Source organism: Ranitomeya variabilis, chromosome 7, assembly GCF_051348905.1.
Source record: "Ranitomeya variabilis isolate aRanVar5 chromosome 7, aRanVar5.hap1, whole genome shotgun sequence".
Taxonomy (NCBI): domain Eukaryota; kingdom Metazoa; phylum Chordata; class Amphibia; order Anura; family Dendrobatidae; genus Ranitomeya; species Ranitomeya variabilis.
The window spans coordinates 112,687,934-112,713,806 of NC_135238.1; the positions used below are offsets into that span (position 1 = coordinate 112,687,934).

Below are 25,873 nucleotides of genomic sequence, written 5' to 3' on the forward strand. Positions count from 1 at the left end.
AACAGAGTTGGCTGAGGTATGCAAAAGCACATTTGGAGAAGCCAATTTCTTTTTGGGAGAAGGTCCTGTGGACTGATGAAACCAAGATTGAGTTGTTTGGTCATACAAAAAGGCGTTATGCATGGCGGCCAAAAAACACAGCATTCCAAGAAAAACACTTGCTACCCACAGTAAAATTTGGTGGAGGTTCCATCATGCTTTGGGGCTGTGTGGCCAATGCCGGCACCAGGAATCTTGTTAAAGTTGAGGGACGCATGGATTCCTCTCAGTATCAGCAGATTCTTGACAATAATGTTCATGAATCAGTAACAAAGTTGAAGTTACGCAGGATATGGATCTTTCAGCAAGACTGTGATCCAAAACACCGCTCCAAATCTACTCAGGCATTCATGCAGAGAAACAATTACACTGTTCTGGAATGGCCATCCCAGTCCCCAGACCTGAATATCATTGAACATCTGTAGGATCATTTGAAGAGGGCTGTCCATGCTTGGCGACCATTCGTGTTGAGCATTCCGATACCGCAAGTATCGGGTATCGGCCGATCTTGTGGTATCGGAATTCCGATACCGAGATCCGATACTTTTGTGGTATCGGGAATCGGAATCGGAAGTTCCCAGTGTATGGTTCCCAGGGTCTGAAGGAGAGGAAACTCTCCTTCAGGCCCTGGGATCCGTATCCATGTAAAAAATAAAGAATTAAAATAAAAAATAGGGATATACTCACCCTCTGACGCGCCCTGGTAGTAACCGGCAGCCTGCTTTGCTTAAAATGAGCGCGTTCAGCACCTTCCATGACGTCACGGCTTCTGATTGGTTTATTTTACACATTAACCCCTTCCCGACCCATGACGCCACGTAGGCGTCATGAAAACCCGTGCCAATCCGACCCATGACGCCTATGTGGCGTCATGGAATGATCGCGTCCCTGCAGATCGGGTGAAGGGGTTAACTCCTATTTTACCCGATCTGCAGGGAGAGGGGGAGTGGTACTTCAGCCCAGGGGGGGTGGCTTCACCCCCCCGTGGCTACGATCGCTCTGATTGGCTGTTGAAAGTGAAACTGCCAATCAGAGCGATTTGTAATATTTCACCTAAAAAAATGGTGAAATATTACAATCCAGCCATGGCCGATGCTGCAATATCATCGGCCATGGCTGGAAATACTGAAGTACCCCCCCCCACGCCCACCGATCGCCCCCCCCGTCCTCTGTTATGGGGTCCGGTCCCCTCCGTCCGCCTGCCGGCTCCCCCGTCCTCCTGTCCGCTCCCTCCTTGCCCAGACCCACCCCCCCTGTGCTCCGTTCCCCCCCCCGTGCTCCGATCCACCCCCCCACCACCCCTTCATACTTACCGATCCTCCCGGTGTCCGTCCGTCTCCTCGCTGGGCGCCGCCATGTTGGAAAATGGCGGGCGCATGCTCAGTGCGCCCGCCGAATCTGCCAGTCGGCAGATTCCTTACAGGTACATTTTGATCGCTGTGGTAGGTTCTATCACAGCGATCAAAATAAAAAAATAATAAATAACCCCCCCCCCTTTATCACCCCCATAGGGACAATAATAAAATAAAGAATTTTTTATTTTTTTTTTTTTCCTCTAGGGTTAGGATTAGAACTAGGGTTAGAACTAGGGGTAGGGTTAGGGGTAGGGTTAGGGTTACGGGTAGGGTAATTAGGGGTAGGGTTATGGCATGTGCACACAGAGCGGATCGGCCGTGGATCCGCAGCGGATCGGCCGCGGATCCGCAGCGGATCGGCAGCGGATCGGACGCGGATCGGACGCGGATCCGCAGCGGATCGGCCGCAGATCCGCAGCGGATTGGCAGCGGATCCGCAGCGGATTGGCAGCGGATCCGCAGCGGATGGGCCGCGGATCGGCAGCGGATCCGCAGCGGATCGGCAGCGGATCCGCAGCGGATCGGCCGCGGATCCGCAGCGGATCGGCAGGGGATCGGCAGCGGATCCGCAGCGGATCGGCCGCGGATCCGCAGCGGATCGGCAGCGGATCGGCAGCGGATCCGCAGCGGATCGGCAGCGGATCCGCAGCGGATCCGCAGCGGATGGGCCGCGGATCGGCAGCGGATCCGCAGCGGATTGGCAGCGGATCCGCAGCGGATTGGCAGCGGATCCGCAGCGGATTGGCAGCGGATCCGCAGCGGATTGGCCGCGGATCCGCAGCGGATTGGCCGCGGATCCGCAGCGGATTGGCCGCGGATCCGCAGCGGATTGGCCGCTGCGAATTCGAAGCAGTTTTCCATCAGGTTTACAGTACCATGTACACCTAAGGAAAACCAAATCCGCTGTGCCCATGGTGCGGAAAATTCCGTGCAGAAACGCTGCGTTGTATTTTCCGCAGCATGTCAATTCTTTGTGCGGATTCCGCAACGTTTTACACCTGTTCCTCAATAGGAATCCGCAGGTGAAATCCGCACAAAAAAACACTGGAAATCTGCTGTAAATCCGCAGGTAAAACGCAGTGCCTTTTACCTGCAGATGTTTCAAAAATCGTGCGGAAAAATCTCACACGAATTCGCAACGTGGGCACATAGCCTTAGGGTTAGGGTTGGAATTAGAGTTAGGGTTGGAATTAGGGCTAGGGTTTGAAATAGGGTTAAGATTAGGCTTGTGGTTAGGGTTACGGATAGGGTTAGGGGTGTGTTGGGGTTACAGTTGTGGTTAGGGTTGGGATTAGGGCTACGGTTGGGATTAGGGTTAGGATTAGGGTTGGAATTAGGGTTACGGGTGTGTTGCGGTTAGGGTTGTGGTTAGGGGTGTGTTGGGGTTAGGTTTGTGATTAGGGTTATGGCTACAGTTGGGATTAGGATTAGGGGTGTGTTGGGGTTAGTGTTGAAGTTAGAATTGAGGGGTTTCCACTGTTTAGGCACATCAGGGGTCTCCAAACGCAACATGGCGCCACCATTGATTCCAGCCAATCTTGCATTCAAAAAGTCAAATGGTGCTCCCTCCCTTCCAAGCCCCGACGTGCGCCCAAACAGTGGTTTACCCCCACATTTGGGGTACCAGCGTACTCAGGACAAACTGGGCAACAACTGTTGGGGTCCAATTTCTCCTGTTACCCTTGCAAAAATAAAAAATTACTTGCTAAAACATAATTTTTGAGGAAAGAACAATTATTTTTTATTTTCACGGCTCTGCGTTATAAACTTCTGTGAAGCACTTGGGGGTTGAAAGTGCTCACCACACATCTAGATAAGTTCCTTCGGGGGTCTAGTTTCCAAAATGGGGTCACTTGTGGGGTGTTTCTACTGTTTAGGCACATCAGGGGCTCTGCAAATGCAATGTGACGCCCGCAGACCATTCCATCAAAGTCTGCATTTCAAATGTCACTACTTCCCTTCCGAGCCCTGACGTGCGCCCAAACAGTGGTTTACCCCCACATATGGGGTATCAGCATACTCACAACAAACTGGGCAACAAATATTGGGGTCCAAATTCTCCTGTTACCCTTGTGAAAATAAAAAAATTGCTTGCTAAAACATCTTTTTTGAGGAAAGAAAAATGATTTTTTATTTTCACGGCTCTGCGTTGTAAACTTCTGTGAAGCACTTGGGGGTTGAACGTGCTCACCACACATCTAGATAAGTTCCTTGGGGCGTCTAGTTTCCAAAATGGGGTCACTTGTGGGGGGTTTCTACTGTTTAGGCATATCAGGGGCTCTGCAATTGTAACATGATGCCCGCAGACCATTCCATCAAAGTCTGCATTCCAAAACGTCACTACTTCCCTTCCGAGCCCCGGCATGTGCCCAAACAGTGGTTTACCCCCACATATGGGGTATCAGCGTACTCAGGAGAAACTGGACAACAACTTTTGGGGTCCAATTTCTCCTGTTACTCTTGCAAAAATAAAAAATTCTGGGCTAAAAAATATTTTTGAGGAAAGGAAACACATTTATTATTTTCACGGCTCTGCGTTATAAACTTCTGTGAAGCATTTGTGGGATCAAAGTGCTCACCACACATCTAGATAAGTTCCCTTGGGGGTCTAGTTTCCAAAATGGAGTCACTTGTGGGGAGTTCCTACTGTTTAGGCACATCAGGGGCTCTGCAAACGCAACCTGATGCCCGCAGAGCATTCCATCAAAGTCTGCATTTCAAAACGTCACTACTTCCCTTCCGAACCCCGACGTGTGCCAAAACAGTGGTTTACCCCCACATATGGGGTATCAGCGTACTCAGGAGAAACTGGTCAACAACTTTTGGGGTCCAATTTCTCCTGTTACTCTTGCAAAAATAAAAAAATTCTGGGCTAAAAAATATTTTTGAGGAAAGGAAACACATTTTTTATTTTCACGGCTCTGCGTTATAAACTTCTGTGAAGCACTTGGGGGTTCAAAGTGCTCACCACACATCTAGATTAGTTCCTTGGGAGGTCTAGTTTCCAAAATGGGGTCACTTGTGCGGGAGCTCCAATGTTTAGGCACACAGGGGCTCTCCAAACGCGACATGGTGTCCGCTAATGATTGGAGCTAATTTTCCATTCAAAAAGCCAAATGGCGTGCCTTCCCTTCCGAGCCCTGCCGTGCGCCCAAACAGTGGTTTACCCCCACATATGGGGTATCACCGTACTCAGGACAAACTGGACAACAAAATTTGGGGTCCAATTTCTCCTATTACCCTTGGGAAAATAAAAAATTCTGGGCTAAAAATCATTTTTGAGGAAAGAAAAATTATTTTTTTATTTTCACGGCTCTGCGTTATAAACTTCTGTGAAGCACCTGGGGGTTATAAGTGCTCACTATGCATCTAGATAAGTTCCTTGGGGGGTCTAGTTTCCAAAATGGGGTCACTTGTAGGGGAGCTCCAATGTTTAGGCACACAGGGGCTCTCCAAACGCGACATGGTGTCCGCTAACGATTGGAGCTAATTTTCCATTCAAAAAGTCAAATGGGACGCCTCCCCTTCCGAGCCTTGCCATGCACCCAAACAGTGGTTTACCCCCACATATGAGGTATCGGCATACTCAGGAGAAATTGCCCAACAAATTTTAGGATCCATTTTATCCTGTTGCCCATGTGAAAATGAAAGAATTGAGGCTAAAAGAAATTTTGTGTGAAAAAAAAGTACTTTTTCATTTTTGCGGATCAATTTGTGAAGCACCTGGGGGTTTAAAGTGCTCACTATGCCTCTAGATGAGTTCCTTGGGGGGTCTAGTTTCCAAAATGGGGTCACTTGTGGAGGAGCTCCTATGTTTAGGCACACAGGGGCTTTCCAAACGCGACATGGTGTCCGCTAACGATGGAGATAATTTTTCATTCAAAAAGTCAAATGGCGCTCCTTCCCTTCCGAGCCTTACCATGTGCCCAAACAGTGGTTTACCCCCACATGTGAGGTATTTGTGTACTCAGGAGAAATTGCCCAACAAAATTTAGGATCCATTTTATCCTGTTGCCCATGTGAAAATGAAAAAATTGAGGCTAAAATAATTTTTTTGTGAAAAAAAAGTACTTTTTCATTTTTACGGATCAATTTGTGAAGCACCTGGGGGTTTAAAGTGCTCACTATGCTTCTAGATAAGTTCCTTGGGGGGTCTAGTTTCCAAAATGGGGTCACTTGTGGGGGAGCTCCAATGTTTAGGCACACGGGGGCTCTCCAAACGTGACATGGTGTCCGCTAAAGATTGGAGCCAATTTTTCATTCAAAAAGTCAAATGGCGCTCCTTCCCTTCCGAGCCCTGCCGTGCGCCCAAACAGTGGTTTACCCCCACATATGAGGTATCAGCGTACTCAGGACAAATTGGACAACAACGTTCGTGGTCCAGTTTCTCCTTTTACCGCTGGGAAAATAAAAAAATTGTTGCTAAAAGATCATTTTTGTGACTAAAAAGTTAAATGTTCATTTTTTACTTCCATGTTGCTTCTGCTGCTGTGAAACACCTGAAGGGTTAATAAACTTCTTGAATGTGGTTTTGAGCACCTTGAGGGGTGCAGTTTTTAGAATGGTGTCACTTTTGGGTATTTTCAGCCATATAGAACCCTCAAAATGACTTCAAATGTGAGGTGGTCCCTAAAAAAAATGGTTTTGTAAATTTTGTTGTAAAAATGAGAAATCACTGGTCAAATTTTAACCCTTATAACTTCCTAGCAAAAAAAAAAATTGTTTCCAAAATTGTGCTGATGTAAAGTAGACATGTGGGAAACGTTATTTATTAACTATTTTGTGTCACATAACTCTCTGGTTTAACAGAATAAAAATTCAAAATGTGAAAATTGCGAAATTTTCAAATTTTTTGCCAAATTTCCGTTTTTTTCACAAATAAACTCAGAAATTATCGACCTAAATTTACCACTAACATGAAGCCCAATATGTCACGAAAAAACAATCTCAGAATCGCTAGGATCCGTTGAAGCGTTCCTGAGTTATTACCTCATAAAGGGACACTGGTCAGAATTTCAAAAAACGGCAAGGTCATTAAGGCCAAAATAGGCTGGGTCATGAAGGGGTTAATATGGATCCCAGGGCCTGAAGGAGAGTTTCCTCTCCTTCAGACCCTGGGAACCATCAGGATACCTTCCGATACTTGGTGTCCCATTGACTTGTATTGGTATCGGGTATCGGTATCGGCGATATCCGATACTTTTCGGGTATCGGCCGATACTATCCGATACCGATACTTTCAAGTATCGGACGGTATCGCTCAACACTAGCGACCATCAAACTTAACTGAACTGGAATTGTTTTGTAAAGAGGAATGGTCAAAAATACCTTCATCAAGGATCCATTAACTCATTAAAAGCTACAGGAAGCGACTAGAGGCTGTTATTTTTGCAAAAGGAGGATCTACTAAATATTAATGTCACTTTTCTGGTGAAGTGCCCATACTTATGCACCTGTCAAATTTTGTTTGAATGCAGATTGCACATTTTCTGTTAGTACATTAAACCTTATTTCAAGGCAGAAACATTACTGTGTCCAACAGTTATTAGATATATGAAACTGAAATAGCTGTTGCAAAAAAAAACAATTTTTATAAAACATTAAGCTTAAGATTAATAGGGGTGCCCAAACTTTTTCATATAACTGTACATGAGTATGTCATCAGCGAATAGTGCTAGTTTATGTTCGTCTGATTGGAACTTCTTTCCTGCTATAGAGGGGTTATTAGGAATTGAAACTGCCAAGTGTTCCATGGTTAAAACATAGAGCAAAGGGGACAATGGACACCCCTGTCTCGTGCCGTTTCGTATGCAAAAAGGGTTTGACAATGAACCGTTTACCTTGACCCGGGCAGAGGGAGACTCATAAAGGGCCTTAATACTCCACAACGCCTTCTGTTGTAATCCAATGCCTTTAAGTGTTTGACACATGAATTCCCAATCAACTCTGTTGAACGCTTTTTCTGCATCTATCGACAGTATACACAAAGGATCACCTTTTTTATTGGCTCTGTCAATCAAAGAAATGGATCTAATAATGTTATCCCTTGCCTCTCTTCCAGGTATAAAACCTACTTGGTCTTGGTTAATCAGATGGGGCAAGAGGCAATTAAGTCTCTTTGATATCATTTGGCGTAGAGTTTAACATCGATGTTTATAAGTGAGATAGGGCAGTAGATGCTACACAGTGATGGGTCCTTGCCCGGTTTTGGGATAACTGTAATATGAGCAATTAGGGCTTGAGGAGGGAAAGAGCCACCTGAGGAAATGAAGTTGCACGTTGATAAGAATGGAGGGCATAGCAGATCCGAGAATTGCTTATAGAAACCTGCTGTGTAACCATCGGGACCTGGACTTTTGCCCAATTTCAAGTCTCGAACCACAGAGGTGACCTCGTCCAGAGAAAAGTCATTCTTGAGATCAGCTAAGAGCTCCGCAGAGATTGTGGGTAATTTGTTTAGTTGGATATAGGAATTAATCTTTTCTTGGAATGAGTGGGCAGGGAGATCTTTGAATCGGCCTTTTGTGTAATAGAGGGAGCTATAATAGTCATAAAAGCTAGACAAAATTTCCTTGGGGCTATGAACTTTCTTGCCCTTAGCGTTTTTAATGTGTGGGATAAATGTTTGTGGGCCCCGTGGATGTAGAGCTCTCGCTAAATATTTACCGCTCTTGTTCCCTAGATGGTAGAATAGGCTTCTGATTCATTCTCTAAGACAGCAGGACCTCTGGTCCAGGATTGAGAGTAGTTTCTGTCTAGCTGTGGATAAGTTTGACAGAGCAAGCGGGGATAGGTCCTGCTTGTGTTGCGTCTCCAGTTTGTGAATCTGTGAGGGGAGATCAGCTATGTTAGTCAGGCGTTCTTTTTTAAGACAAGCTCCCTGAGAAATAAATACACCTCGTAGGATGCTCTTCAGGGCTTCCCATTGCATTGAAGGGGACGATGAATCCCCTATATGGTCCGCCACAAAGCCCTCAATAGAACTTTTCACCGCCGACACACAAATCGGGTCCTGCAACAGATTTTCATTTAGCCGCCAGGAAAAGCTAGATCTCGCAGAAGGATCCAGACGTATTGAAAAGTAGATGGGTGCATGGTCGGACCATAACACAGACCCTATATCTGCTCTCACCTCAAAATCCAACAAACACTGGGAGACAAAAAAATAGTCAATTCTACTGTACGTAGAATATATATGAGAGTAGAAACTGTAGTCTTTTGTGCCCGGGTGGAGGACCCTCCACACATCCACCAGTCGTAAATCATATATTTGTTTCTTCACTTTTTTAATTGAGGATGGTGGGTAAGAGGTCCTGCCCGATGAAACATCAACCAGAGGGTTCATTGGGAGGTTAAAGTCGCCCCCGAGGACTATCGGTAAGGCACCTGCAAATTTCTCTAGAAGTCGTTTGCATGTGCTGCCGAATCTTTGCTGGCCCTGTTTGGGAAAGTATATATTTGCCAAGATGAGAGTACGTGATCCCCTTGTCACCTTCAAAAAAATATATCGTCCCTCCGTGTCAATTAATAATTCGAGGATCTCAGGTAGAAAGGATTTATGGAAACCTATGGACACTCCTTTAGATTTAGAATGAGGATTTGTACAATGGAACCACTTGGGGTAGTAGTAGGATGTACAATTAGGAGTCACTCCAGTCTTGAAGTGTGATTCCTTGGAGCATTAGGATTGATATGTGTTGTTTATGGTTAGAATACATGAGTTGTCTCCTTTTCTCTGGTATATTTAACCCTTTAACATTATGAGAGCAGAATTTAATTCCAGCCATGTCTAAAGTAAATTTTGAGAGCTAGATAGTGTGGGCATTGGGACCAGATCATAGGGGATTTTTTGTATGTTTTTTGGGTTGGGTGTATGGCAGGAAGTTGGAGCGAGAGGTGTACGGAAGAGGGAGAGAAGAGGGAAAAAAAAGAATAGAAAGGAAACTGAAAATAGAAGAAAATAACTAAGTGTGTGGTGAATGGGCACCTAAGGTGAGAAATCATAGTGTGGTTGTTTGGCGGGAAGCCACCAGAAACTACAAACGGGGTGGGAAGAAGCCGCGGGAGAGAATCCGCCTCTATCCATCACCCCCACAACCTAAGCAATAACAAATTATATCAAACTTTGATAACTGATATCCGGACCTGTTCAAACTAGATTCAGGTTCACGTTTAACATACGAGCAAAGAAGGAGGATTAATAAGTAAACCAACTATTCTATAACATTATCCCGGAATCAGGTGGCCGGGTTTACAAACCAATAGAAAATTTTCCACGACAAAGCGCGTGTGATTCGAGACTAAATCAGTGTAAGACTCAGTATAGCTTATGACAATTTATGAGAGTAAAGTAAAGTACTTTACAGGAGGAGACAGCAAGCGATGAAGACTTCTCTCATGTTGGATCTGGAGGGGAGCCAGTCTTCTTGCGCTGCTTGGAGTGCTGCGCTTTCAGCCATCTTGGAGGGATGTCTGGGAGTTGGGGAGAATGTGACCAGTCAGGAAGGTTGGTCATTGGCAGCTCAAAAGTTCCCAAAAAGTTGGCCAGGTCACCCAAGTTACGGAAAATGGCTGTTTTCCCTCCTTTAAAGCCTATCAGCTGGAATGGGAATCCCCATTTATAATGTCTCTTTCTTTGAGGAGGGATAGTAGGGGACGTAATGCTCTCCTGAGCTGTAATGTACGCCTAGATAAGTCTGAGAGTAATAAAATCTGTGTTCCACAGTAGTTAATAGTGCCCCTCTGCCTGGCAGCTAACATGATGGCCTCCTTGGTTTTATAATAATGCACTCTGCAGATAACATCTCTAGGTCTTGATTTTGATGGCGGCTTGGGTCCCAGGGATCTGTGTATACGGTCGAACTCTATTGAGCCTCCCTCCTCATCATTTAAAAGTTCAAGGAATAGTTTCTGTACTGTGGAATCTAGGTCAGAGGGATTTACAGTTTCAAGGAGGCCACGGATTCTGATGTTGTTACGTCTATTACGATTTTCTAAATCCTCCATTCCTGTCGCAAACTCCTCCAGTCTCTGGGCATGGCTAGCTATGACCTCTCTATGAGTTTGTAATTCTTGTAAAATGATTTCCTGGGACTTCTCCACGTCCTCCACCCGGGACGTGAATTCTGATTTAAGGGCATGGAGCTCTTTTTTGTAAGAATTTTCAATGCGGCAGGCAAAGACTTCCAAATCTGTTTTGGTGGGAAGAGATCTAATAAATTTGCTAAGCTCATTTACAGTCACATTATCTGGGAGTTCGATACTATCATCTCCTTCGTCAGTCGTTCTTTCAGGGGAGCCCTGGTGGGCTGGTAGATCATGTGAGTTGGAGCTGTCACCTGAGATCTTAGTGGAAGATTTGGATCTTGTGTTCCTGTGTTGGCTATTTGTATTAAGAAAATGATCCATGTCGCCGGAGTGGGTATCAGAATCTGGAGGTAGTCCAGTACATTTTTTGGTCTTGTCCATATACACCTGTGGATCTTTAATAGCTGATATATGGTTGCGGGGGGGATCCGTGAGGCATGTGTGCCTACATCAGGCAGACAGTCTCCCCAACAGCAAGTGCCTTTCCCCTATATAAATTTTGAGCTCAGTGGGGGGTATGGTTTGGGGTTTTGTGGACTATGAGCAAGTCGATATACGCAGCTGTGTCTGTAATTGTGAGCCCGCTCTCTTGTGGAGTCACTGCGGTTGGTGCCAAAAGGGGGAGACCAAGGAGGGGGGAGGAGAAGCCAGAGGAAGGCCACCACGATCCCAGACAGGCACAGCACTGCGTCCTCTACCCGGGCCAGACGGAACAGTTGGATGCGAGGGGACGAAAGATGTAGGTAGCAGGGGTGCGCTGCGAGCGACCGTTACCATGAGCTGGCGGCTCTCAGCAGCCCACGTGTTAAGATGGCCGCCGCTGCAATCAGCGTCCTCACCCTGCACCTCTGGCACTCCCACACTCACCGGGACCTTTTGTGCTGTGCCGCAGTCTCTCTCTCTGCCTTGCGTCCCAGCACCTGCTTTGTAGATTCGTCCTCTACCGCGGTCTATCCACCGCTGGAGTACTGCGGGGAGGCAGCAATAGCGTCTCCTCTCTTGGCTGCTGCAAACGCTGTCCAGCGTCCTTCTGCCACGGGATTTCTCCAGCTGCAGGAAAGGCAAGGTGGGAAGCCTTATATTCCCCTATCTCAGGGGGGTATTTTCTTAGGGCTAGATGCAGGTTTGGGGTCTCCATAAAAAATACTTTTTATTGCCTCATTCCTACACCCATTACATACTTTTCATCTACAGAGTTGAGGACTGATTTCTTGTTAGGCCAGCTGCAGCTTATAAATGAGTTTTTAATTGCTCTTTGTTTCATTATTTTGCTAAATGGCATTTATTTTTTTAATGTGTTCATGGAATCACTCGGAATTGAACCATAATGCAGGAAATATACTGTATATTTGTCACATCGATATTAGACGAATACAATTTACCTTATGTGTGTTCACAGGAGAATACTGGATAGATCCAAATCAAGGATGTTCAGAAGATGCCATTAAGGTTTACTGTAATATGGAAACCGGAGAGACGTGTATATCTGCAAATCCTTCCAAAATACCTGTTAAGACTTGGTGGACAGGCAAAAGTGGAGATAATTTCAAGCCCATATGGTACGGTGTGGATATGAATAGAGGATCTCAGGTAAATAAGTGAATATCATGTAATATTAGACTATTTGATGACATAAGTACATTTGGATTAAATTGTCAGGGCCCAATGATCTTTACATTTATGGGGCCACATGGGGCATTTACTTCTTAAGGTACCGTCACATTAAGCGACGCTGCAGCGATATAGACAACGATGCCGATTGCTGCAGCATCGCTGTTTCGTCGTTGTGTGGTCGCTGGAGAGCTGTCACACAGACAGCTCTCCAGCAACCAACGATGCCGAAGTCCCCGGGTAACCAGGGTAAACATCGGGTTACTAAGCACAGGGCCGCGCTTAGTAACCCGATGTTTACCCTGGTTACCAGTGTAAATGTAAAAAAACCCAAACACTACATACTTACATTCCAGTGTCTGTCGCGTCTCCGGGCGTCCGCTTCCCTGCACTGTGTAAGAGCCGGCCCTAAAGCAGAGCTGTGACGTCACCGCTGTGCTCTGCTTTTTGGACGGCCAGCGCTGACACAGTGCAGGGAATCGGACGCCGGGGGACGCGACAGACACCGGAATGTAAGTATGTAGTGTTTGTTTATTTTTACATTTACAATGGTAACCAGGGTAAATATTGGGTTACTATGCGCGGCCCTGCGCTTAGTAACCCAATGTTTACCTTGGTTACCAGTGAAGACATCGCTGAATCCACGTCACACACACCGATCCAGCGATGTCAGCGGGTGATCCAGCGACGAAATAAGGTGCTGGCCTTCTAGCTCCGACCAACGATGTCACAGCAGGATCCTGATCGCTGCTGCCTGTCAAACACAACGATATCGCTATCCAGGATGCTGCAACGTCACGGATCGCTATCGTTATCGTTGTTAAGTTGTTCAGTGTGAAGGTACCTTTAGTCTAAATTTACAAGATACAATATCCCTTTCAAATCTAGTTGGTTAAACCTTGGAGGAAAGTTTCATGTAGCTAATACTTTTGTTACATTTTTTTTCTATTGTGCTACCATTTGTAATTTGTCTTTTTTTTTTGTTTTTTTTAGTTTGTCTATGGGGAAAGTGACTCGCCTAACACAGCAGTGACTCAAATGACCTTTTTACGTCTTTTATCAAAAGAGGCTTCACAAAATATTACCTATCATTGTAAAAATACAATTGGATTCTTAGATGAAAAAAATCAAAATTTAAAGAAAGCCGTAATACTCAAAGGTGCTAATGATCTGGATATTAGAGCAGAAGGAAACAGCCGCTTCAGATACACTGTTTTGGAGGATACTTGTTCGGTAAGTGCAAGATCATATACTCGGCTCACAAGAAAATGTATGGAATAATGAAAGCAAGTCAGTGTATCAGTACCAATGGCGACAATATAAAATTTGAAACAATTCTAATAATAATGTTATCTAGGACCTGACTGGGAAATGGCAGTTTCTCATACACAGGACCGTGTACAATGCTCTTTTTCTTACTAGATCTGTGCCAGCTTCCAAGCTCAGGACTTGTACATTTATAGCAGAAACAAGAGGTTGTTCATTTTTTCCTGTTTAACCCCTTAATGCTGATCGATGTATGTGTCATAATGAACACTTAGTGCTCTATGAAAGATATAGCCATAATACTGAAAGATCAGGACGGCAATCAGTGCAATCAGCTGCTGGCTCTTGACTGTTACATACAGCCGGGCTCCTGCTGTCACTGCTAGGATCAGTGTTTTCGTCGATCATAGGGCTTAACACCTCATTTGCCACTGTCAAGAAAAAGATCCCTCTGTCAGCCCATCAGCACCCCCACAGTGCGTCACAGCCAATTAGATCCTACCAGGGGAGGGGTTTGAAATGCTGTCAGTCAAACACTGACATTATAACAACGGTGTAGTGTAACACTCAGCACTGCTAATACAGAACTGTGTAATAATAATGCCATCATGAGATCACATGATAATGTCCCCCTGGGGGCAGGGCCGGCCCGAGAGATTACGGCGCCCTAGGCGAAACTATTTTGTTGCGCCCCTACTACTTTTAACATACCTCCCTACTGTTTTAAGATGGGAAAGAGGGACAAAGTTGCGCCGCGGCAAATTTTAGGCCACACCTCTGACCACACCCATTCATAACTAACCACACCCATATCCACGTCCCAACCGCACCCATTTAGCACTGCTGATCACACTGTTAAATTAAGAATAATTATAAACAAAAAAATATGGCCACACAGTGCTCCATACTGTATAATGGCCACACATGATGCTCCATACTGTATAATGGCCACACATGATGCTCCATACTGTATAATGACCGCACATGATGCTCCATACTGTATAATGGCCACACATGATACTTCATACCGTATAATGGCCACACATAGCTACTCCTACACACGCGGCTGCGCTCTGTACACACGCGCTCCGCTCCATACACCTCATACACACGCGGCTCTGCTCCGTACACCTCGTACACATTTAGCTCCGCTCCATACACCTCATACACACACGACTCCGCTCCGTACACCTCATACACACGGCTCCGCTCTGTACACCTCATACACACACGGCTCCGCTCCATACACCTCATACACATTCAGCTCCGCTCCATACACCTTTTGCCTTTTAAAAAGCTTTTTTATTATTTTTTCTATTTTTTCTCTGGCGCCCCCTTAGGGTCGGCGCACTAGGCGGCCGCCTAGTTCGCCTATACATTCGGGCCGGCCCTGCCTGGGGGACTAATAGATATTGGAAGAATAAAATACATTTTTTAAGTGTTAAAAAGGTAAAAAATTGTCCCATAAAATGATTACTTTTCCATCTACACAGTTGTGTAAAGGCTTAGTTTTACTTTATTTTGTAAATAATTTTGACATTTGAATTGCTTTTATTCCTTCTTCTGAAAGGTGGGATGGAGAAAAAAATGAAATTTCAGTGTTGTTTTTAATATTGTGTAAGGCAAATAAGATTTAGTTCAGATAGTATTTGGTGATGCCATTTTGTGCAATTCTTCAAGGTCTTTCTAAAGAAACAAAGTGTTGTTTTATAGTTTCATGCTTTAAGTATTATGCCTATTAATTTTACACTGATAAACAGCATGTTAGGTAAGCTTGCTTTCGTTAAAAGGGTTTATACATTTTTAACCCCTTTATGTCCAATGACAGACATAGGATGTCATGAACGGGTGTCAGTTCCCGCAGCATGATGTGCTACGTCCATCATGATTTTGAACTGTCACTGCGTGTAAACACACAAAGACAGTTCATTGCCGATAGTTGTCATTGACAGTTGAGAGGCACAGGAAGAGGTGTAGTGTTATGATCCGGTGACCTTGGAGCCGCATGAGAGACTTTCTCAGGAGTAGGTGGTACCTGTACTGACCGCAAACCCTAAACTAACACCGCAACTAGAAGTAGCCGTGGGATGTACCTAACACGTCCTAGACACCTCCACACAGCCGGAGGACTAAATACCCCTATAGATGGAAATGGGAATTCTATCTTGCCTCAGAGCAGAACCCCAAAGGATAGGCAGCCCCCCACAAATATTGACTGTGAGTATAAGAGGAAAAACACACGCAGGCAGAAAAACAAGATTTAGCAAAAGAGGCACTTCTAGCTAAATAGAAAAGGATACAACAGAATTCTAAGCAGTCAGTATTAAAATCCTAAAAATATCCACAGCAGATAATACAAATATTCTACATCTAACTAAAGACATAGAAAGTATAACTGCATCTCCTGAGAATCCAGCATGACTGAAAAATCCAAACAAAGTCTAAGCTGGACAAAAACACAATGAATTGCACTGAATTGCAAAGCACACTGCATGTGTGCACAGAGACAAAAAAAACAGACACTTATCTTAGCTGAATTGGCAGCAGGGCATGAGGAGTGTTGTGAATTTGGTTTCTGGGCTCCCCCGGTGGTCACTGGTGGTACTGAACTTGTGTGCTTCATCTCCTCTGTTCACCTGTTTCCATCAGGAGGTGGGAGTTTTCTATTTAGCCTTGCTCCTCAGTCATTTCTATGCCGGCCATCAATGTTAACAGAAGCCTTTCTGTTGCATGTTCCTGCTCCTAGACTACTACCAGCTAAGTTGGACTTGTAGTCCTAAGTGTGTTTTGCATTTTTGTTCCAGTTCTCTGTGATAGTATATTTCTGAGACTGGAAGCTCTTGTGAGCTGAAATTGCCACTCTGGTGTCATGAGTTGATATTAGAGTCTTAAAGTAATTTCAGGATGGTATTTTGAAAGGGTTTTCAGCTGACCGTGAAGTTCCCTTTTCTGTCTTCCTGCTATCTAGTAAGCGGACCTCAATTTGCTAAACCTATCTTCATACTTCGTATGTCAATTTCCTCTGAAATCACCGACAATATATGTGGGGGCTACTGTCTGCCTTTTGGGGAAAATTTCTCTAGAGGTAAGCCAGGTCTGTATTTTCCTCTGCTAGGGTCAGTCAGTTCTCCGGCTGGCGCTGGGCGTCTAGGGATAAAAACGTAGGCACGCTACCCGGCCACTGTTAGTTGTTGCGGTAGGTTTAGCTCACGGTCAGCTCGAGTTCCCATCTTCCAAGAGCTAGTCCATTTGTATGCTTTACTATGTTCTCTTGCCATTTGAGAACCATGACAGAGGAGCCAGAGAGAGATGCAATCCCTCCAAGTACAATGGACAACTGGCATGGACTCATGGATCCTGCACACCTAAATACCTAATAGAGCTGCAATCAGCAGAAACACCTGCCCGCATTACAACCCCAAGACAACTGCACTACCAACAACAACCACCGGAGGGAGCCCAAGAGCAGAATTCACAACAGTGTAGGGACCCATGTCATCTGCCCATGCACTCAGATTGCTGTGATACATCCGTCAATCTGGCTGACCAATCAGAGCAAGATGGCACAGGAGGTGATGAAATATCAGCGCCTTCTACCTGATCAAAGCAAGAGCTCAGCGCTGCTAGTGGCCAAGCTCCTGCACTAACAGCCAGGGACAGTGCCAGCACCGCTCCTGGCTATCTAACCCCTAAATGCTGCAATTGAGAGTGATCGCCACATTTAGAAGGTAGGCAGAGGGACAGCCTTCAGATCATTGCAGGGTCCTGATCGTTGCCATGGTGACCCAGGGTCGTCATGATGAACCCCGGGAAACTAAGCATACAGAGCATGGTTTAAAAAGCTTTCTGTACAGGATCTGCTAATGTGACATGGCATCCTCAAACAAGTCCAGCAAAATCTGAACTCCAACATGGCACTTCTCTTCTGAGCCATATTCCTCAAAAGTAGTTTTCGACCACAAATGGGGTATTGGTGCTCTCAGGAGAAATTGCACAGCAAATTTTGTGGTCCATTTTCTCCTGTTACCTTTGGGGCTAATATTATATTTTTGTGGGAAAAATTTATTTTTTTTCCTTTTCATGGCTCGATGTTATAAACTTCTTCTGTGAAGCACCTGGGGACTCAAGTGCTCACCACACAGCTAGATATATTGCTTCAGGGGTCTAGTTTCCTAAATGTGGTCAATTGTGGGGAGGTTTCCACTGTTTAGGCACACCAGGGGCTCTCCAAACTTGACATGGCGTTAGATTTTGATTCCAGCTATTTTTGTGTAAAAAAAGTCAAACGTCACTCATTCCCTTCTGAGCGCTCCCATGCACCCAAACAGTGGTTTCTTCCACATATTGGGTATTGGCGTACTCAGGTGAAATTCCTCAACAACTTTTATGGTTCATTTTCTCCTGTAACCCCTGTGAAAAAAAATGGGGCTAAAGTAAAATTTGTCTGAAAAAAAAGTGAAATGATAAATTTTTCCTTCCATATTTCATTAATTCCTGTGATGCACCTGAAGGGTTAATACAATTCTTGAATGTGTTTTTGCGCACCTTGAGGCCAGTCTCACACGTCCAGATAATTCCGGTACCGGAAAAAAATGGTACCGGAATTATCCGTGTCCGTGTGCCCCTGCGTTTCTGTGGCACATCAGTGTGGCACACGTGTGCCTCCCATGTGCCCACTGGGTACCACACGCACCGTGCAGGAGACAGCACTAAAGTTTAGCGCTGTCCCCTGCATCGTGCTGAAGCCGCGATTCATATCTTCTGTGCAGCAGCGTTTGCTGTAAAGAAGATATGAATAATCCATTTTTTTAGTGGTATTTCGTGTTTAAAATAAAGCTCCATGTCCCCACCCCCTGTGCGCCCCCCCCCCCGCTGTTCTGAAAATACCGCCTGACCCCACACAATGCAGCTTAATTACTTACCTCATCCAGCAGCACCATGGCAAGTTGGCAACCAGCGCCACAGCCGAGTCCTGCAATCCACGGAGGTCCCGATCATGTGACCCCTGACTCCTCCCTTCCTGTGACCTCATCACAGGTCCTGTGCGCACAGAGCAGCCATATGTGGTGTAAGGCTCTGCGGATGCATGGATGACCGGCTGATATGTACTGCACTGCATACAGAAGGGTAAGGGGCATGGCTTAACACAAGGGGGTGTGTCGGCTGCTTCTTCTGCTGTCTGCGGGAAGCAGAGCATCCCGTGCGGGGCAAATGCTCAAAACCGGGACAGTCCCGCAGAATGAGGGACAGTTGGGAGCTATGTGTGAGGAATGTGTGCTGTATGTGTCTGATATGTGAGCAGTGTGTGCTTCATGTGTCTGATATGTGAGCCTTGTGTTTCTGCATGTGTCTGATATGTGAGCCGTGTTTTGCTGCATGTGTCTGATGATATGTGAGCCGTGTGTTGCTGCATGTGTCTGATATGTGAGCTGTGTGTGCTTCTTGTGTCTGGTATGTGAGCCGTGTGTTGCTGCATGTGTCTGATGATATGTGAGCCGTGTGTTGCTGCGTGTGTCTAATATGTGAGCCGTGTGTTGCTGCATGTGTCTAATGATGTGTGAGCCTTGTGTTGCTGCATGTGTCTGATATGTGAGCCGTGTGTGCTTCTTGTGTCTGGTATGTGAGCCGTGTGTTGGTGCATGTGTCTGATATGTGAGCAGTTTGTGCTCCTTGTGTCTGGTATGTGAGCCGTGTGTTGCTGCATGTGTCTGATGATGTGTGAGCAGTGTGCACTGTATGTGTTAAAAGAAAAAAATGTATCATAACTACAAGATTATCTTGCTTTTCACACTGAGAGCATTACTGTATGTGTGTAATGTATGAGTTGTGTGTGCGCTAAATGCATCTACTGTGTAAGCGGTGTGTACTGTATATGTCCAATATGTGAGGGGTGAATGTGAAGTATGTCTGATGTTAAACTCCGTGTGTATAGTGTGCATCTAATACGTGTGTGCTGTGTTTGTTTAATATTTTAGCATTGTTTACCGTATGCATCAAATTTATGAGCAACATTTTTTTTCTGTTTTTTTCATAAAGAAACCTGAAAAAAAAACCTTTGTATATCTTCCATTAAAATAATTGCCACAGTAGGTCTGCAGGGTTCTGTAAAGCCCCCTAGAAATCTAATGGTGCCCCTTAGCACTTTTTTCTATATTTCTTACCTTTTTATTAGGAGACAGATTCATCTCTGTTTTTCTTTTCAGAAGCGCAGTGGAAATATCGGTAGAGCCGTGTTTGAGTACAAGACCCAGAATGTGAAACGTTTACCCATTATTGACATTGCTCCTGTGGACGTTGGAGGTGCAGACCAAGAGTTTGGAGTTGACATTGGGCCAGTCTGCTTTTTGTAAATTACACCAACAAACAAACTAGGAACTTAAAGTGACTGAAGTTATCCTGAGACTCTTGAAAACTCTAGCTGGCTGTGCACCAGCACTGTACATACAGTTGTCAGTGTTGTTTTCCACTTTTATAAACTACTTGGCCTTTCTTCAAAATATTTATTTTACATTCTTAAGCCATCTTAAGAGCAAAAAGATAATAAATGGATTAATATTGTTATGGTGTTCACTATGTTTGATATCCATTAAATAAATTAGCCAAATTAAGAAATGTAGAAATGTAGCGGCAAAATATTCAGGGTTTTCCTTTCTATGCAGGATGCAAAGGTTTGATAGAATTGACATTTTTCCAGTATGATGGACTTTTGTTTTACAACATTTTGGGATTAATTCATCAAGCTTTCTAAATTTGCTGTGATTAGGTTTACATTCTGACATAAATTAACGTTACTAATACTAAGTAGTATTAAAATAAATTAATTTATGTTCACTAGTTCTTCAATATTGGGCTTTAGTTACTGCTTAAAGCTTTGTGCTTATATTTACTGTACATGTATACAGATTACATAGTGCAGAGAAATATGACATTGATTTTAGACTTCTAGCCACAGAAATGTATCCATAGCTATCTGTAATGGTGAATACTTTGCAGTAAATGCTGTAGCTACAAAGCTTGATGATTTTCCCCTTTTGATTTAATTTTCAGTGATTATTACTTTGCAGATCATTTTTAAGAATTTGTATTTGTTCTTTGTTGTACTGCAAAGAGTCAAACCCCTAAAATATTTATTTACAAAGTATAAAGACAATATGTTTTTTTCATGTCTTAATAATGTCAGTAGTGTGCTACAAACTGCATTTCTATCAAGGGTCAGTTACTGTTTAGGGAATTACATTGTATGTAGAGAACTGTTATGTACAGCATATGAACAAATTCTTATTTTTACCCACGGATTGTCAAGTACAAAATGATTCAAAGTTTCTTAGCATAAGCTACCTCATCTCTAGATGCTGGGATGCACATAGTATACATAAGTTGTATTTCTTGTTCGATATTAAAAGGTGCTATGCTTTTGTTGTTCTTCAGAGATTGGAGAGAGTCAGTAAACTTGTTTGATGGTGCTAAAATTCCTTTTGTAAAATCCTGAATAAATAAAATTTAACAGCTGCCCATAAATATTATTTGACATGTGGGCTTAGTGCGCTTTTTAATACTTACCAAATCCAATGGAAGTCTCATATAGCTACACAAACTTGCATTAAAAAAAGAAATATACCATTAGCTATATCAATGTATTTTTGCAAAGCTTTTATTTACATCTCGTATGTTGCTATGTGTGGAATTGAAAACTAAAAAGAAAAGAAAATATACATTCCACAATTTATTAAACTGTAGAAATAGTTTGGTGTTACTTTTATTATGGTAAATATGAGGTAGATGTATTGGTCATTTCTCTTATTAAGTGGGAATAGGTATATAGGATATACAACAGGATAAAAATAAAAGTTTTATTGAGCACTGAAAGTAGCTTCAGCTCCAAGGTAAATGCTTAAATAAAACAACTTCATAGCAATTGGCGCATAGTGTTGATTCACAATCAGAATAGATCCATGATCAAAGTCATTCAACCTACCACGTTTATGAACACTTGGAATGCAGCTCTTGCCACTATCAGAGAGCCAAACAGCGCATTCTGCCACAGCTCAAATATGAGGTATGCATGCACAGGATAGTTAAGTGGATCCATCCGTAGAGGATTGACTTTGTACCTGTGAATTTGAAACCTCTTGGATTCAAAGGATCAGCAAATAAAAATGGCACCATTTCTCACACTGTTGAAGATAACTGGCATGACCACGTGGGGTTTCCCATAATGCCCTACAGCTATCATTTCACAGGATCTAGTGCAGCTAATTAGGGGACTATTACAGCCAGTGTAAAAAGTACAGTGTACAGTGTAAGCATAGGTGATCAGAGCGCACAGCCCATTCCATGTAGGGATAGAAAAGGCTTAATCTGATTGTGGTGTGCAACCTCAGTGCTGATGTACCACACTACAAACAGGAGTCGTCATCTCAGTCTGTGACTACTAATACAAACATTCAAGCAATGTACAGGGTGGAGTTGCTCTTCTATTGTCACTCAGTGTGACTATGAAATGATTGATCAGCGATATACTCCAGTTAAAGCACCTTAATAACAGCCTTTTTTTATTGTTCACACACTGCAAATAAGGAGGGTCAGTATTAAACTCATCATTTCAAAGTTTTTTGTAAATCAAAAAGAGAAATCTCCATGATCCTGAAATGTAAACAATAGTGATGGGTGAGCACTAAAATGCTCGGGTGCTCGTTGCTCGGGTCGAGCAAATTGGAATACTCAGGTACTCGGCCAGAACAACGAGCCCAATGTACCTCTATGGGAGACCAGAGTATTTTTACCGCGATCCGCCCCAGGGTCCTTTTAAGGTCTAAAAACGTCTGAAAATGATAGAAACACTGCTCAATTGACACAGGGACCTCATGGGGATCGCCCTTGGAAGCATTCCTGGCTCCTAGTTCACAGCTTTAATAATTTTTTTCCGAGATTCATGCCATTTTTCCCGGTGCCACAAAAGACACATTAAAAACGAAACCAAAATGGGTTTTTCTTGGAAATATGTCAAGGTACATCCTTTGCAGGTTAATGACTTGCCTGTAAGGCCAAATATTTCACCTCAGACCAAAAATTTCCTCCCCCACTTAGGCTTACTTCAGACGCAGGGTTTTTGAAGCGTTTTTCAACTTAAACATTGCTTTCAACCTCTACAAATGCATTCACTTGGAAATGTCATTGTAACATTTAACAACCCTAGCTGGCCATGTGGTGTGTGACACATAAGACCCATCTTGTTTCATTTACGAAGGAGGGACTCTTAAAGGCACAGAGCCTATTTTACTGGTGCATCAGGCGGCATTAATCTTATATAAGGGCCATTATGAAACAGTGGGTCTCCTAAGCTGTTGTAGCCTATGCTGTGAGTGGATGGGCTGCCAGGAAGTACGATGCACCACAATACCTCTGTCATAAGATGTCCAGGGGGAAATCCTGAAAAAGTGCTGCATTGAGTTCAAGGGCTGCCCTGCTACCAACTCATATGCACCCCAATAAGCCTTTGAACCCACAAACTGGATGGGCCCATGAAAATCCACTTCACAATATGTATTTTGTACTCCGTACTCCTTTGTTTTACACATTGGCGGCAAGGCCAGACCTGCTGAATAGTCAGTCATATGCACCCCATTAGGCCTTGGAACCCACATAGTGGATGTGCCCATGATAATCCACTTCACAATATGCATTTTGCTCTCCCGTACTCATTGGTTATACACATTGGCGGCAAGGCCAGCCTTGCTGCATAGTCATATGCAAAAGCTCACAAGCACAAAAAGAGGACTTAAAAATCCTCCAGAAAATTGAAAAAAATCACAGAGAAAAAAGCAGAGATGTTTACCTGCTAAAGCCTCCAAACAAATGCACTAGCAGGGCGCATTGGACCCGATTAATGATGGCAAAAACACAGGTGCAAAAAATACCGATGAAACAACCACTTTCAATCCAGTGTTGGCTGTTTGGCATTAGTGCACAAAAAGATAAGAGATAATAGTCTGTATGTGGCATTGTTCACAGAGGCAATGCAGAGCATCTGGTTTACAGCCTATTACTAAAGGTACCGTCACACTAAGCGACGCTGCAGCGATAGCGACAGCAATGCCGATCGCTGCAGCGTCGCTGTGTGGTCGCTGGAGAGCTGTCACACAGACCGCTCTCCAGCGACCAGCGATGCCGAGGTCCCCGGGTAACCAGGGTAAACATCGGGTTGCTAAGCGCAGGGCCGCGCTTAGTAACCCGATGTTTACCCTGGTTACCAGCGTAAAAGTTAAAAAAACAAACAGTACATGCTCACCAGCGCGTCCCCCAGCCTCTGCATCCTGACGCTGACTGAGCTCCGGCCCTAACAGCAGAGCGGTGACGTCACCGCTGTTGCTTTCACTTTCAGTTTAGGGCCGGCGCTTTAGTGTCAGGAAGCAGAGGCTGGGAGACGCGCAGGTGAGTATGTACTGTTTGTTTTTTTAACTTTTACGCTGGTAACCAGGGTAAACATCGGGTTACTAAGCGCGGCCCTGCGCTTAGTAACCCGATGTTTACCCTGGTTACCAGTGTAAAATATCGCTGGTATCGTCGCTTTTGCTGTCAAACACGGCGATACACGGCGACCTAGCAACCAAATAATGTGCAGACCTTCTAGCAGCGACCAGCAATTTCACAGCGGGATCCAGATCGCTGCTGCGTGTCAAATACAGCGATATCGCCATCCAGGTCGCTGCAACGTCACGGATTGCTGGCGATATCGCCTAGTGTGACGGTACCTTTATGCACATACAGGCGGGCCGCCCAGTGCTACAAAATGCATGCTGTGTGAATAGAGTAAATAGCAAAGCCACTAAAGACTCAAGGTCTACAAAAATTAAATTTTCAACAGCAGAAAAAAAAGGCAGCAACACTTACCTGCCCAGATCTTGGAACAAATGCACTGCAGGGTGCAGCCAGCCCATAAAGCAAGATGTTAGCAACACAGGTGCAAAATACCAGATCAACAGCCACTCACCACATACCCACTCCTGGAGGGGGTGACTGCCCAGTATACAAATGCACAATAAAGGCCCACATAGGGCGTTGTTCACACAATGGTACTGCACAGTGTCTGGTTCACAGCCTATTAGTCACGCCCCTACTTTTCGATTAGGCGGGCTTGCCAGCACACTCTCAATGCATCCCAGTGTGAACACCCCTCATGCGAGACCGAACATGTTTGTGCTTGGCTGCACCCTGAAAAATATAGTGCAAAAATATACAAAAATAGTGAGGTATTGGTTGATATTTTGGCCAAAATACGCAAGCTCGTAACCCGCGCCAAGGGTCCCCACGCTTACGAGTCCTATCACTAAACTAAATAGCAAAGCCACTAAAGACTCAAGGTCTACAAAAATTCAATTTTCAGCAGCAGAAAAAAAAGGCAGCAACACTTACCTGCCCAGATCTTGGAACAAATGCACTGCAGGGTGTAGCCAGCCCATAAAGCAAGATGTTAGCAACACAGCTGCAAAATACCAGATCAACAGCCACTCACCACATACCCACTCCTGGAGGGGGTGACTGCCCAGTATACAAATGCACAATAAAGGCCCACATAGGGCGTTGTTCACACAATGGTACTGCATAGTGTTTGGTTCACAGCCTATTAGTCACTCCCCTACTTTTCCATTAGGTGGGCTGGCCAGCACACTCTCAATGCATCCCAGTGTGAACACCCCTCATGCGAGACTGAACGTGTTTGGGCTTGGCTGCACCCTGAAAAATATAGTGCAAAAATATACAAAAATAGTGAGGTATTGGTTGATATTTTGGCCAAAATACGCAAGCTCGTAACCCGCGCCAAGGGTCCCCACGCTTACGAGTCCTATCACTAAACTAAATAGCAAAGCCACTAAAGACTCAAGGTCTACAAAATAGAGGCCTACAGTTTACAGAGCCATCTTGGTCCAACTGCACCCTACAAGATAAAGTGCAAAAAAAAACCCACATATCAATGTATGTAAGGTATTAATTTATATTGGGGCCTCAATACGTAAGCTGGCAACCCGCGTCAAGAGTCCTTACATTTTGCCAGTCCTAACGCTAAACATTGAGTAAAAGCTTACAGACACAAAAAGAGGACTTAAAAATCCTCCAGAAAATTGAAAAAAATCACAGAGAAAAAAGCAGAGATGTTTACCTGCTGAAGCCTCCAAACAAATGCACTAGCAGGGCACATCGGACCCGATTAATGATGGCAAAAACACAGGTGCAAAACTTACCGATGAAACAACCACTTTCAATCCAGTGTTGGCTGTTTGGCATTAGTGCACAAAAAGATAAGAGATAATAGTCTGTATGTGGCATTGTTCACACAGGCAATGCAGAGCATCTGGTTTACAGCCTATTACTAACTAACATACAGGCGGGCCGCCCAGTGCTACAAAATGCATGCTGTGTGAATAGAGGCCTACAGTTTACAGAGCCATCTTGGTCCGACTGTGCCCTGCAAGATAAAGTGCAAAAAAAACACATATCAATGTATGTAAGGTATTAGT

At 44.4% G+C, this 25,873-nt stretch overlaps 1 protein-coding gene across 1 annotated transcript in view; it reads left to right on the plus strand.

Annotated features, from left to right (window-relative positions):
- The window catches only part of COL5A2 (collagen type V alpha 2 chain), a 449,814-nt gene extending 428,928 nt beyond the window's left edge, over positions 1-20,886 (plus strand). The window contains exons 52-54 of the mRNA XM_077275667.1: positions 11,881-12,071; positions 13,086-13,325; positions 19,562-20,886. Coding sequence (XP_077131782.1) covers positions 11,881-12,071; positions 13,086-13,325; positions 19,562-19,708 — 578 coding nt within the window. The 3' untranslated portion in view covers positions 19,709-20,886. The remainder of the gene's footprint in view (positions 1-11,880; positions 12,072-13,085; positions 13,326-19,561) is intronic.
- Positions 20,887-25,873: the final 4,987 nt, after the last annotated feature.